The 15,279-nt window shown below is 48.7% G+C and overlaps 1 protein-coding gene and 2 long non-coding RNA genes across 3 annotated transcripts; 1 reads left to right on the top strand and 2 right to left on the bottom strand.

The window, feature by feature from the left end:
* Nucleotides 1–984: 984 nt before the first annotated feature.
* Nucleotides 985–14,958, top strand: LOC126873500 (MOXD1 homolog 1). The gene is made up of 10 exons (XM_050634415.1): nucleotides 985–2,803; nucleotides 10,193–10,345; nucleotides 11,246–11,419; nucleotides 11,690–11,773; nucleotides 12,210–12,399; nucleotides 12,738–13,003; nucleotides 13,104–13,522; nucleotides 13,613–13,812; nucleotides 13,904–14,034; nucleotides 14,217–14,958. The coding sequence occupies exons 1-10, from the start codon at nucleotides 1,790–1,792 to the stop codon at nucleotides 14,373–14,375; spliced, it is 2,790 nt and encodes a 929-aa protein (XP_050490372.1). The 5' UTR covers nucleotides 985–1,789; the 3' UTR covers nucleotides 14,376–14,958.
* On the bottom strand, nucleotides 10,219–13,027 carry LOC126873528 (uncharacterized). Its single transcript, XR_007692446.1, has 3 exons — nucleotides 12,881–13,027; nucleotides 10,428–10,506; nucleotides 10,219–10,351 (listed from the first exon to the last, which is right to left on the bottom strand). It is a non-coding gene; the product is annotated as an uncharacterized LOC126873528 (long non-coding RNA).
* On the bottom strand, nucleotides 13,019–13,724 carry LOC126873527 (uncharacterized). Its single transcript, XR_007692445.1, has 3 exons — nucleotides 13,579–13,724; nucleotides 13,259–13,518; nucleotides 13,019–13,175 (listed from the first exon to the last, which is right to left on the bottom strand). It is a non-coding gene; the product is annotated as an uncharacterized LOC126873527 (long non-coding RNA).
* Nucleotides 14,959–15,279: the final 321 nt, after the last annotated feature.

The raw sequence follows: 15,279 nt of genomic DNA, 5'->3' as shown, positions 1-15,279 counted from the left end.
TCGAATCGAAGAGCCGCGTGGAAGAAAAGCGGAATTCGATCGAGCGACCATTCGTGTTGCGTTTTCTTCGCAGCTAATTAGCCAATTGCCAGTTGCGCGTGTAATTTGGATGTAATTTAATTTACGTAGACCGCGTAGGTGGTTTTGGCGACGAAGAGCGTGGAACCGATCCGACCAACGGACAAGATCGGTAACCCTTCCTTCTCTCGTGTCTTCCGTCGAGTATAAAGTTTCAATGTCAGTGGCAGGAAATAGTAAGTTGATACAGTTGGCTTGGGACGCGCGTGCGCACGCTTTGCAAATCACAATGCCTTTTATACGCTCGTTGATAAGTAAAGCGGAAGGACGGAAATATTACGTTTAAGGGATTACCTTTATAAAGAATATCATCGGTGACGTTAGCCGCTTACGGGACGAAGAAAAAGCGTTCCCCTCCCGACGAGTATCGACGAATTGGATAGCGTACAGCGCAGCACGTGAGAAAAATATCGCGATAGAAAAATGTCATCGTAGTAAAGCTTGGAAACTCGGGGAAATTTCTATGGGAACAGGGTGAGCACCACTGTAAAACAGAAGGGCGCGTGCCACGAGTTCACATCTGCCGCAGTTGTTTTCGCATCCCCCTCCCCCCCACCGGTTTCTTTCTGGAACACCACCACCGATAAACGCGTCTCCGGTTTGAGAAAAAAGACTTCCGCAGGAAGCAGTGGCAGACCTCGCCATCGCCATCTTCCCGTTTCCTGCCTCGTCGACTCGAAAGAAATCGGCCGAAAGTAATCGCTCGAAAGCGATAGCTGGAAAGCGATCGCTCGAAAGTTTCGAGCCGAAAGCCCTCGAACGGAAGGAGGAAGCCAGAAGGGGAACGTTTCTAGAAAAATGTCCACTTTTACCGAAACTCGTCTTTACCGCTTCTTCCATCGCCGATGGAATAAACGTTTCTCGAGAAATTGTCTAGTCGAAGAGGAGGAGGAGGAGGAGGAGGAAGAAGAAGAAGAGGAGAAGCTCCTCTTGCTTTTTCCCAGCGTCTTCTTAAGGCCGTCGTGGAACCGTTTAAAGACCGTCACACGCCATCGGTTCTGGCTGCGAACACGCGTACTTTGACGCGTTATCGCGGTCGCCGGTCTTCCGCGATCCGCTGATCTGCCGGCCTAACGAATTGGCGGAAAAAAGCGGAAACGCGACGCGAATTGGAAATCGAAAGTGCGGCTTGGCGAGTTAGGAACGACGACGAGGGAAGGGGTCGGGAGAAACGGTGGTACGGGCCTGAATAAGGGCCCCAGGAAGGGGACCGGCTCAGGTAAGCAGCTGCAAGCGTCCGCAGGGGCAACAGCAGCCGCGCGCTTAAATTAGTCCCGGCACAACTGTCGTTCGCGTAACACCAAAGCGAGGAGAGAGATTTCTTCGGTCGTGCGTTTCGCAAGAGCGTGGTTTGGAGCGACGAATTTTTGAAGAGAAACGGACTGGCTGGTGTTTGGATATGTCGGTGAATGCGAAAAACGTGGAACATTGAAAGGGAGTTGGAGGTGAGATTCGACGATCTTAAGCTTCGCGATCGCACGCTAGAATTTGAAAGCACTCTGGAAATTGGAAAAGTTTGCGACTACGATCGACGATGCGCGGTCGCTAATTGGCCGAGCGAATTTGAACGAGAAGGAAGCCTCGTATGGGCGGGAGATCGCGAAGAAGCTAGAGGCTAGAGAAGATCGAGAGGGAACGCGGGGGCATTCGACGATCGTATGAAGGTTCACAGAGAGGCGAGCGAACGAAGAAGAAGAGGAAACGAAGGAAGATGCTGATACTTAGGCTAATCGCGGTGTCGAGCCTCTGCTGGATGGCCAGGTGCGATTTGTTGGACCTGTACGTGCAGCACATGGACGAGACCATGAGGACCTTGGCCTACAGGAACAGGCATCGTTCGAAGGACGTCGTATCGAGGATAAAGAGAAGTCTCGGAGAGGAGCAGGCGCTTCTCAGAGTAGGCACGTTTAAGAAACAACGGCTGGACGTGGATAAAGAGTGGTACGCGCGATGGAAGGCGAGGAGGAAGATCCTCCCTTACAAGGAGGACGGGCTGGACTTTGCCAATTCGAGGGAGGAAAACCCGGACCCGGATCAACACGAGTTGGTGAACAACGCCAGTCGGATACTCGGCGTCGGCGGAGAATCCGAAGAAACGACGACCGCGTCCACGCTGGAGATCAACGAAACCGCGAACGCGTTCGACATCGACGTCTCTAACGGAGAATCGACGCGGTCGTCCGGCAACGATACAGCGCCGTTCGACAAACGACAACAAATCGACGACGAGAATCCGAAGGCGGAATCTCGGGAGGAGACCACTCGGACCGTGGATTTGCAGGACGACGTCGAAACGGACGAGAATTCTCGATTCGAGACGATGGAGGAAATCGGCGCCGGCGGAGCGAACAACCTCTTCGACGATCCTATCTCGAAGAGAAGTCCAAAGTCGCGAGACAGTCGAGTTCCGAAAAAGTACGTACCACCGATGGACAAATTGGCGAAGCTGTTACGCGCGTCCAAGTATACCGGCGCCGAAGAGACGACGAACGATCGACCCCGAAGAAGCATCGAACAACCGAGGTTCACCAGACGCGAGATACTCGACGACGACGGAGAAGTTATCCTCGAGTGGGATCCTTCGGACGAGCAGATGGTCACCTTCAAGGTGATCGCCAAGACCTTGGGATACGTCGGCATCGGATTCAACGAGAAAAACCACATGAAGGGAGCTGATATTCTGCTGGCTTGGGTGGACGATCACACGGGCACCGTCAATCTGCTGGTGAGTGCTGCCGCGTCCCATCTCGATCATCGGTCATCGCCAAAGGTATTCGGACCCGTGATCGATCGTCCCCGATCTCCGATCTCCGATCTTCCTTTTACCCGCGTCCTCTCTTCCTTCTTATCCCGTAGCCTTTGTGCGATCGTGCTTCCAACGATCGATCGGCATAGCAAGACGGTGATTAGGACGCGTGAGAATAGTCGAGCGGCCAACGGGAAAGTCTGCGAACGTCGGCGCTAGCCGTGTGGGAAGGACTCGTTTTCTTCTTATCGGAACGCGATCCTAGATTTCTATTTTCGCCGCGCTTTCGAAACGGCGGTTCCGCGATCGATCAAACGGATCGAGTAAATCGTCGTTGCAAATACGTTAAAAGCTTTCGTATCAGCCGTGTGAATCGAGAGCTGGCGAATGAAAGAACGACGACGACGACGACGACGACGACGACGAACCGGAGGAGCGAGAGGAAGGGAAGAAAGGAAAAGTAAGAGGACGAAGGCAGGTAAAAAAGGAAGGGAAGAAACGAAAAGCTAGGAAATTAAAGGAAGATTAAGAGGAGGAGGGTCGAAACAGCAGTCCGAAAGATCTGCCAAGCTGAGAGAAGGACGAGGAGAAAAAGAAGCAGCAAAAGGGGGTATCGCGAGCCGAGGTATCGGCCTCTCGCCTCTCCTCCCTCCCGTCCAAACCACCGAACCCTTCTGCGAAGGGATCCCCTTGCTCGTGGTTTCGTTTTAGTCGCACGATCCGTATTAACGAGGTTCGTTTAATTAACGCGTCATGGGAGATCCCGGTCGATCGCCTTCTCTCCTCGCGATCCGTAACAGCGCCTGGAAAAACCAACGAACACGATATTCGCGCTAATCGTAAGACTTTCCACTTTTCTTTTCGTTTTCGTTTTCGTTTTCGTTTTCGTTTTCCTTTTCGTTTTCCTTTTCGTTTTCCTTTTCGTTTTCCTTTTCGTTTCCGTTTCCATTTCTCTTTTCCCTTTGGATCGCGGCACATGGTACCTTCGCTTCGGAAATAGCATGACATCTACGCGCAAATTACCGTTCGAAACAACTCTCTTACACGGACTTTGCTTACTCTCTCTTGTAATTTCAAGTATCCACACTCCGACGAACATTGGAGTTTCCATTCGGAGAACCACGCAACGAAGGGATTAAAAAGGAACTGGTTATCGAAACCTGCTCCACCCTTTTTTCTCCCTTTGCGCGGCTTCTTCGAATTCCTAATCTTAATTAAATTTATATCCATTCTCCGAGGTGTGCTACGACGTTGGTTCGAGCGCGGCCACGCGAACCTGCCCTCGCGATCTTCCACATCGTATCGTATTCGTATTCGTAAGAATGGCCCGGCGGAAAAGTGGAATTTTTCGGCTCCATTTACTCGATATTTATCCGCGAGAACCAAGGCGAGGCCCAAAGTGAGAAGAAACGGGCAAAACGCAACCAAGCAGGTGGGACAGACGCAGGAGTCTGAATGGCACGCCGTTGCTAGAAAATTAACGAACGTGGTTCCGCCGGACGAGATAAAGTCGTGATAAATTTACGTCCGGCGAGGGCAGCGAGAGGCCTTTCTGTCCGCTCTCTCTCTCTCTCTCTCTCTCTCTCTCTTCCTCTCTTCGATTCGCCTTCTCTCGCCTCTTCCACCTTGACGAATTCGAACCTGACCGCCTGTCAATTCCATGACTCGACGAATTTCGATGGGAATATCTGAAAACGAAGAAAGAATTGGACGAATAAACAAATTTCCCATACATCGAGGCGCGACGATATCGCTCGTATATCGATAAAGTTTGGAAACGTTATGATTTTCCTGTATTTTTCGATTTATAAAAGTGATATCTAGAGAGCTGTTAAAACATTCGCGGATACAGACGAAACGTTTGACGATACCAACAGACGCCGATCGTATTAGCAAATTATCAGAGGCGATCTAGTCGGAGTTTATCGGCAACTTCTTCCGCCAGCAAATATTTAAATAAATAATTGCCGTTTGTTGAGAACCGAGCACCGTCTCTCACGCGGCAGATACAAAATCAAGCCCGCGTAAATTCGAACACGCCAACAGCCCGCAGGCAAATCGTGCCACAGGCAATGGTACACGGCCGATACGGAATACACGGATGCAGAAAGAGAAACACGTATACGCTGGGTACAGGCGGGAGGTGAAAGTGTGCGAAAGGTTGCGTGACTGAATACGCGACGAACACACGAGGAAGCACGAAGGTGTGTAAGAAGAGGCCCCTTCTCAGGGGGCATAGGTATGTCGTGTCCTGGCAGTTGGTTCCAAAGGGTCCCCCAGTCAAGGCCTCCAGACATCGGCGGGGGGAGGCTACGCGAATCTTTGAGCATCGTTGCAAAGAAAGACGAAGACCAGCGGTGCTGGCTGGCTCGAACGAATCGGCCGACGCGCGATACCTCTCGCCCCTCGAATCTTCGAACGCGTGTAACTTTCTGCAACGATAAGAAAAACGAACGAATAAGCTACGAGAAACAGATCGAACCTGCTCTCTTTGCCTTCTAACTCTTAGAAACGGCGGATTTGCGGCAACACGGACAGCGCAGCGGCTTTACATTTCCTTCGAGCGGTATTTCTTTAGAAGAGAAGAAAAAAGCTGCAGCTTTCGTTCACCGAGAAACAATGGCCACGATAATTGCTCCTTTCGCTCCATCTCCTTATTACGCAGTACTACGCGTATTAAGCGTCTGCTATTTCGAATTTTAGTACAACGAAGTTCGGTCGACTTTTGTTCGTCTCGTCTGCTCCTCGTATCGTACGTTGGAACGCGATCGAGATCGCAGAGAGGGACTGTTTCGAGAAAGGACGAAACTGGAGAAAATTCGACGATCGCTAAATTATTCACCGCGAGCCACGGCGTGTGTGCACGTACGACGATTACGATGGTAATTTATTAGAGACGGGGAAGCACGTTTCGCAAAGTGAATCCGAAACGCAGGTAATCCGCGATCCGTCCATCTCGTGGTGCAACAGGTCCAGCCTGAGACCAACTCGGTGCATAGACGGACGCACACATTCTCCTCTCTCCTCTCTCGCCGTGATCTTTTTCTCATTATCTTCGACATATCCTGCTCGTCTTTTTTCACCCGCCGCCAACCAGTTTTCGTTTGTTTCCGATCCAACTTCTTCGTCTTCGAGCTCTGCCGCTCCACAGCTTCGTAGACCCGTGTACGCAAATAAGACGAGAAAGTATCGGCGTTTCGTAATTATAGCCCCTCGTGGTCATCGAATCACGACGAATACGTCGTGTTACGATCGTTACGAGTTGTTACAATTGTTACAAATTATCCAACTATTCCGCTCGACTCTGGAAAAACGAGAAAAACGAGAAAATCGTAGAAATTAAAACCCAAGCCGAATCTATAACGAGTAACTTGTTCGCAACCGATTGATCGCGACCGATATCGTCGATCAACAGATTCTTATGCAAGAAAGGGCATCCAGGTCCAACAAATGGACGAAAAACTCGTTAAACTTGGAGAAAGTAGCGCGAGGTACCTATCGTTTACAGTCGTATTTCGTTGCCTTTGGTTTTACCGCTTTGTCTCGACCGAGAAGCGAATCGTCGCTCTACTCTCGCCGTCGAGTAGCCAAGTGGGATTTTAACCGAGCATATGGAGAATATTTTACGGATCGATCCTCCGCATACGACGCAATATCACGCAATGACGTGAAGCAAAGTTCGTAGGTGATTCTCCTTTTGTCGCCGCTTTTCACCTCTTTAACGATCCTCTTCCAGCACGAGGCTGCCTTTCTTGCCACAGGCGATCGAAAGAAACTTCGAAGCACGAATTTTCATGGAACTCGATTTGCGTTTATGAACCCCTTCCATGATTCCAATTCCCCTTATAAACAAAATAAAAAATAGCACAGATACTTTTCAGCTATCCGAATCGCAATTAATTCGGAAAGATGACAAACCAGGCGAACAAATTCCAAGAAATGGGTATATTTCTCATTTTGTCTATTTTCATGGCTGGAAATCTGTTGCGACTGTGCGAGTGTCCGATCGATCGAAAGATACAAACGCGAATTCGGAATCGATCAACGGCAAGAACGAGAGAGAAGAAAAACGCAAAGATCGCCAAGATTTCCATGCAATCGCCAACATTCTCGCCCCTGACGGTGTTTTCGTTCGCCGATTATCATTACACGCGGATAGGCGCGTAAAGAGAACCACGACGAGCTATAACGCGTCATCGAGCGTAATTGCGCGTAACAGCGTGTTCTTCCCAAGACCGAGACACGTGAGAACCGGATCGGCTCGTACCGTGACTGCGACACGTTGCAAACTGGCTACCTGCGCCACGGGAAAACTTTGCTCCATCTCGTTCCAGCTTTCAAGAGCTTTTCGTCTTTTATTATTTCCCCGCTGTCAGTTTTTACGAGAATAAATTCCGAGTCAACGTCGCCAGCAAAAACTCGATTCGACGTCGTTCGATGGAATTTACGGAAGCTCTTTGCCTCTCGCGAGTTTCCATCTGTTTCCATCTTGCGAGAGAGAATTCTGGACCGGTTAAACGGCGAAGCGGAAAACTCGAGACTTTTGCTATTCCGCGACGAATAGCGCTCTGACTCTAATTTTTCCATAAATATCTAGATACGACGATCCAAACCAAACTGGTTATGACATTTTCTTTAAAAAGTAAAGCAGCGACCAAAGAAGAATCCGCCGTTTCTATATTTGCTTCGACTTTCCAAACAGAATCGTCCAAACAGAATTTTCTAATTAGCTGATACCGCGAAACCGTATCCCAGCTTCGAATCGATTTCGTCGAAATTCACTTATCCGACAACGACCACATTTTCATCGACCGTACAAGCGTCGAGCGTTCGAGGAAACTGTTTACTCGCGGTAACGAAGAGACGCGTCGTTGTTTTGCCAGCGATTAGGAAACACGTCGATTTCGTCCGGTCTGTTCCGTTGATCGTGTCTGTTTAGAGACCGGTAGGTGGTTGTTCGCAGTTGCCTAAGAACGATAGGAAGGCCCTTTATCCCCGTCGAGGGATCGTCTTTGCGCTACCAGCTGCTGCTCTGCCAGGTGGTAAAAAGGAAGGAGAGCCGCTATACGAAAAGGAAAGGTAATCCGCGCAGCGACACGGAGAGAGAAAGAACGAGGAGAAGCTGGAAGACGAGAGGGAAGGAAGGAGGAGAAAGCGAGACAGCGTAAGAGTATCGAAACGAGATGGAAAAGCGTTGGAGGGAGAAAAGTATAGAGGGCGGTAAAAGTAAGAGTAAGTAAGAGCAAGAAGGACGGAGGGGAAAAAAGGGAAAGGGGAACGTCGGTGAAACGGTGTGTGAAAGAAGAGGGAAGAAAGGGAGAGAAAAAGGAGGGAGGACTGTACGTCCAAAACACCTGGCAAGCATCGTCCTTCTAGTGGCGCCTGTTTTTCTTCGGAATTGTCGGCCCATGGGAACCAGCGCGGTCCTCCGCGTCACAACTCCTCCGGGGGCACAAAGGCAACCGTTTCTTTTTTGCCACGCGTATATAGATCGGAAACTATCTTTCTCCAGATAGATCATCGTACGGATAAACGACGCCGATTCTTCGTTTCTGGTTCCCGTTGGTTGCCCGTTCGGCGAAACGCGTTTTTAACGAACATTCGTCGTTCGAGAACAAATGTACTTTCCAACGTACCGAAACGTCCAAGTTTCTCGGAAGACTGCCACGGGAAACGCGAGTACCGATCCATGACGTCACATCCGTCGAATTAATTTTCCGCATCCACGCACGTGTGCCTCTTTTCCCACGCATCGGTGACTCGATTCCACTCTTTCGAAAGACTGGAACGGAACCAACCAGCCAGCCAACTTTTCGCCCTTTCTCTCTCATCCTCCGTTGCGTTTCCTTCGGTCTGAAACAACCACCGTGATTTCAAGTACAAGCCGATAGCGTATCGTACGGTGGTACGCACAGAGCGATAGGAACGGTTGGCGAAAATATTCAAACGCCTCCGGAACCCTCTAAAACACTCTATAGAAGCGGACGATCGTTATCAAGTCGTCGTTGTCGTTGTTACGGCGCTAACGACGCTAACGCAATTAGTTAGACGTTCGATGGTACGCGTCGATATCGTTCGATCTATACTCGGAGATCCTACCTTAGAAATCGCTCGAGTGCCAGGTGTTCTAGCTGTGGTGGCACGAGCTTCTATAACCGTTTGCATAATTTTCCTGATCGACGATCAAACCGTACCGCCCGTTAAACACGGTCCACGTCGAAAAAGAAGACGCTTTTCCCGTTGACCGACAGGCACGTATGAGTTACCGCGATTAAAACGTCGCAACGACGTCGAGTCGATCCATTGAATCGAGAGACCGCCGAGGAATCGCCGACTTTTTTTAATCACCGTCTAGCAATGCCACGGACGACGCTACGTGCTAATTAGCCCGACGACGATGAGAATATCCGGCTGCCATGAGAAAACCCCGAGCGGCGAATCTCGTGAGAACGCGCGCTAACCCCAGAAAGCCAGCCCCCCCCCCCCCCCAACGGCGAATCGCAGCCGCTAATAATTACGATTAATCGGAAATCGGTAGCAGTCGAGTTCGTTCAAATCCAAAGTAGACGCTCGTAATCGATCGTTCGGATTCACGCTGAACGCGACAACGGAATCTCGCGATTTTAAACCGAGATTTTCAGTTTGCCTCTCCGTTAGCAGCTAACGCGTTTCATCTTCGCGGCATCAAATTTTTATAGACGCGCCAAACTACCGTTAAATGATACGTACGATATAATAATTAGCGTAGAGCACGAACAACCATCTTACGAACGTGAGCCACTGCGAACCAACGAGGCTGCGTTCTCTGTTCGGGTGGCCTGTTTCTTTTTTCTTTCGAGAGACGCGCCACTTTATTATCGCTTCCTCTTTGCACGTGCTCGTTACAAAATACGCAACGAGCGTGACGATGCTCGGCCAATTATTTCGATTCATTAAGAGCAGGAAGGGGACTTCCCTTCGGCCTCTTACAAACTTTACCGCCCAACCATAATCGGAATCCAACGGACCCAAACGCTCGCGGCCACCCTTCCGATTGTCGTCAGCGTCACGGCTGACGGTGTTGTTTCCTTCGAGCGCATCCGACGCATCGGAATGTCGTTAACTTAACGGAACGTCGCTTGAATCTGACAGACCGATAAACGTTGTTACATCATCGATTATCGAGTACACATCGAAGAGTAAACGCGATTCCGCGGAGGAGTATCTCTGCGGAGAGTAAAGGAGAAAGCGCGGAAAGCGGAGAGGAACGAATCGAGCCTGACAAAAAGCTTCGATTCGTCGTCCAGTGTAAACACCTGGCGCTCACCCGACCCGATAAACTTCTTCGTCTCGTTCCGTCGGCAAATCAAATTTCTTTTCGTGTTTCAGGACTCGCACGGGATCGAAGGTCCGGAGGCGGCCCTGGTCACGGACACGTCGCAGGATGTCAAAGTGTTGGGTGGCTCGCAAAACGAAACTCACACGAGCGTGATCTTCTCGCGAAACTGGCAGACCTGCGACCCTCAGGATCATCGGCTCACGGTAAGGCTGCAAGCACCAACAGCGTCACGATCTTACGATTTACCGGAATATTCGATTTATCGTTTTCTTCCCCCGATCGTACCTCGTTTCTTTCTGCTATTCGTAGAAACGATACCCTTCCTTTACGTTATTTTCCTTGTCCTCGATCGCAGCTACGCCACCTGGACACGAGTATACGGTTAATCAAAATCTAGACATCAGCGAGATCAAAAGATCCACCGGGTACCGATTAATTCGATTAATTTCGACGGCAACGATCGTACTCTAAACGATCGTATTCGAACGCGGACCGCTGCTTCGTCGGTCCATCGTTCAAAGATATACAATCGTTGCGATCGAAACGCATCTCGACTAAGCAAATTCAGCGGTAAGCGGCAACGAGCACGGGGTTAAGGCTGGTGTATATGGCAATATGGGAATAAAATCAAATATCCGAGATAAAGGAGGATCGAGTTGCCTCGTAACCGCGCATCGAGCAATTACAAGTGGCGGGAGAACGAATCGTCCGATATTCGATTCCACCTGACGGAGCCTGGGAACCGGGAATAGCCGAGAAGATTTACAACGTAGAGACAAGAGCGCTGGTAGAATTCGCGGAGAGAGCCTCCTCTCTTTCTCGATTTATGCCCGGCACGAAGGCAGCCCGCGACTTTAACAGGCCCTTAGACCACGGTACGTCGAATTCCCGCGGCGATATTTAGGCGTTTAGCATGCCGTCCGCGACCCTCGTGCGTCTCCTCCGCGATTCCCATTCTCGATCCGCAGCGCGGGACTAACCAGCGTGCCGTCCAACCCATCGAAATATTTCTTAACCAGCCTATTTCCCATATCCGAGCCTCTCTTTCAGTTCCAACCGCAGCAGAACCATTATGAAAAAGTAATTATCGCTTGCTATCGCAGGGAGACACGATTCGAGTCCTCTGGGCGCTTCATTCCAGCGATCCTGAGCTAAATACCGCCGTTTGGCCCGGTGACAAGCGAGGAGGTAGAGCTTTGAGACTCAAGACCGCGGCCCCTCATGCACCTCCCCGTCATACTCGGGATATCAAGCATTGGGACGTGAAATTGAACCAAGTAAGCGGAATCTGGCAATCGTGTTTAACTTACAATTGTATCAACGACGATTTCTTATTAACTTTGTCCTCTCGACAAAGAAGAATTCTCGATACACAACGATAAATAAAGAAGACGTTTAGCTGCCGCGTTTCTCGCGCTGCTCGCTTCGCACAAGCGTTGCTACGCGGAAACGCTCAATGCGAAACGATCGATAGCTTAATTATTAATCGTTGCCTAGCAACGGAATGCCTGTATCGTGATTAATCGTGTGTTCTTCTTGATACATAGCCTCCGGTTTCAGACAGCGTAGACACCACCTATTGGTGCAAGATCTTCAAGGCACCTCACAAAGAGAAACACCATATGATCGGGGTAAGTAATTGAAATTCGTCGAAATTTATCGAAATATGTGTTCGTTTCGGAATAAATTTGATGCGCGACGCGAGTACCGAGGAATGTCGTAAGGTTGGGCCTGATTCCGTATGTGCTTCACGAATCACGGTCATCCGTGCCGGACATGGCACCGTGTCGATGGACGTCATTAGAATAAAGAAGGGCCTCGGAATGATGTCATTCCGTGGCCGAAACGTTGCCCGATTGCCAATTGAATCCGCTTGAGAAGATTTCTCGGCAGAAGAACACGCGGTTCGATCCGATATTCCGAAACTGTCTGGCCACGCGATTGATTCTTCTGCTTCTTCGAATCCTCTCGACCATATACCGTCGTCGATATATCAGATACAAACACCGACTATAGGACGATACGCGCCAAGCATCGAGCAACGACTGATTCATCTTGCGATTTCAGTACACGCCACTCGTGGAAAAGGAGAACGAAGATTTGGTTCATCATATTATATTGTACGAGTGCGCCTCCACTTTGTCGATCTTGGGACAACACGCGAGAATCGTTGGAGCTCCGTGTTACAGTCCTACGATGCCGCGAGAATGGGAATCCTGTTTGCAGCCGGTGCTTGCCTGGGCACGTGGTAGTACAGGTACACCAGAGGAAAGAGCATAAGATTTATTTGACAATTTCGATTGTTTGACTCGCGAGTGTAGATTTAACAGTCGGTAATTTAGATAGAACCGGAATTACCAAATATTACCGATTACTCGAAACCACGACAGCTTGTAAATTATCGTCTTTACCATTATCAGAAGCACAGCACGGCGATTCTTCTCGCCAATGTCGATACAGACTTTTCTCGAGGCACGATTATTTAATGACACAATGACAAGTAGAACGAATATGGCGAGATAGCGATTAGTATAGAGATTACGTATAGTAGTAGCGAGATAGTATGGTATAGAGATACGATGTGTCTTGGCACAGGTGAATGGCTTCCGGAACACGTCGGTATTCCCATCGCGGAACATCCCGAAGGCTCTTATTACATGTTAGAAGTGCACTATAATAATCCGGATATGAAGAAGGTGGTAGACAGCAGCGGAGTACGTCTACACTTGACTGCGAACCTACGTCCTCAGGAAGCGGGAATTCTCGTTGCTGGCGTGGCTGTTAGTCCTCTTCACCTGATTCCACCGAAACAAAAGGAATACGCCACGGCGGGTTACTGTACTCCTCATTGTACCAACACTGTGCGTAAACGCCGCTCTTTCGACAACTGCAACCCGCTTCTTCCATCCGTTCGTTTCTAAACTTTTAAACTTTTAAACTTTTAAACTTTTAAACATACAGATGTTCCCTGAAGGCGGAGTGAACATCGTTTCGGTGGTGTTGCATTCTCACTTGGCCGGTCGTCGTTTGAGTCTGAAACACATTCGCCAAGGCAAAGAATTACCCAGAATAGTCGAGGATAACCACTTTGATTTCGAGTATCAACAGTCTCATACTCTGGAGAAGGAGGTGAAAGTCCTTCCAGGAGACGAATTGCTGGCCGAGTGTGTTTACGGTACGTTGGACAGGACGAAACCTACTTTGGGAGGATACGCGGCATCTCAGGAAATGTGTCTGGCCTTCGTGGTACATTATCCGAGAACACCACTAGCAGCTTGTTACAGTATGACGCCGGTGAAACATCTGTTCAAGACTCTCGGCGTGTACAGCTTCAAAGGCGTTACTATGGATCACCTGGAGAAGCTTTTCCTAACAACTAGGTAAGCAAAAGGTAAAAGTTTGTGCGTACGACGCGCACAACGTATATTCTACGTACCTTCTTATCCGTTACGTTTGCTTGTTTGTCGCAGGACCGATGCCGTGACTATTCCTTCCACTGGTCAACAACAGCTTCCGATTTACCCTGCTACAAGGCCCAGCGAAGAAATTGACGAGGAACTTATAAGGGAGGCAAAGTCTGCCTTGATGGCTATGAGGGATTACACGGTGGAAAACGAGAACGATAACGTCTTCTCTCGGTTGATCATCGAAGAACCCGAAGAGTTCAGAGGTAAACGATACGAACGCCTATTCCCAGCAAACTGACAATCATCGTGACCGGATAACCGATATAAGACTACGATAATCACGTGTCTCGATAGGTCGAACTTTGGCCGAACATATGCTGGCTCTACCCTGGACGGAGGAACTTCTTGCTAGATCCATCGAACAGAGTCTGTATCATGGCAGGCACATGACATTTTGCAGAAAGAGGGACGATAAGCTTGCTCTGGTACGTCCAATTTTTATCCCTTCTCGTATCTTCTCCTTCGATATCTCAGCAGTACAAGCAACCTGCCTCTATTCTATAAAACGTTCTTCAACGATATAATAAAATAGAATAAAATCCATCCATCCAAGGAACAGTTTTCAAAGGTGAAATTTATGACATTCGTCGTAACACGTTCTTTGCAGCCGGCTGACATACAAACATTCCCAAACTACACAGCACTGCCAGAAACCAACGAAACCACGTGCAGCGAAATGGCAATGCTATCCAGTGCATCGAGGACCTTGTACTTTGACATCGTGCCGCTTCTCACGATTCTCGTTACGGCGATCGTTGTTTCCTAAAATTAAAGTCAAATACGTATTAGACGTTTGATTGTCCGTTGTTTGATCGTCGTTGATTCTACGGTCAAACGTATCCGTCTCTTATTCGTCTCGCTTACAAATCGCCACTGTTCGAAACAGGCTAGAAACGAGCGATATCGTCCAACAATAATTTACGAGGCCGATATATCTCTACCTGCAGGGATAGATAGGGCAAGATTTTGAAAAAATTTTCACCGCCCAACATATGTGTGTGTGCGTGTGCGTGTGTGTGCGTGCGTGCGTGTGCGTGTGCGTGTGCGTGTGCGTGCGTGCGTGCGCGCGTGTGTGTGTGCGCGTGCGTGTGTATGATGTGTACGTATATGTGTATACACACGCCCACACACGCACAAAAATATAATATAATATAATATATATGTATAATGTAATGTAATGTAAATATACCATCCACTTATTTATAAGGTATTCGCGCTACAAGCCTTTCCCCTCTATTTTATATGAATTTTGTATAAAAAAAATAAACCAGTCTGTAGAAACTGTACCATTGTGCGTATCGTCGTCGACTGCCATCCCCTTTTATTAAAAAATTATTAGTAAAACCTCGAGCGGCGACGAATACGAGTTAAAAAAAAGAGAAAAGTATAGTATAATTACAGTAGAGAAAAAGAAAAGGCTCTACGGAAATATTCTTACCGCTACAATGTACGGAGTGTCGGAAACCATAAAACTTCCAATTGAATACTTTCCATAACTTGCAGAGTTTCATAGATATGTGGCTACTTGCAACAATATGGACATTCGCGAATGCTTCGAGGAGTGATTTCACCGTTGTAAAACCGTTTGCTTATCGGAAGAAAAGATAATTTCGTTAATTAGTTGTATCGGTAGAGTGACGTAGTTGATGCAGAAATCGAAATTTTTCGAA

This window comes from Bombus huntii, chromosome 14, assembly GCF_024542735.1.
Source record: "Bombus huntii isolate Logan2020A chromosome 14, iyBomHunt1.1, whole genome shotgun sequence".
Lineage (NCBI taxonomy): Eukaryota > Metazoa > Arthropoda > Insecta > Hymenoptera > Apidae > Bombus > Bombus huntii.
This window is presented reverse-complemented; position numbering and strand designations above follow the sequence as displayed.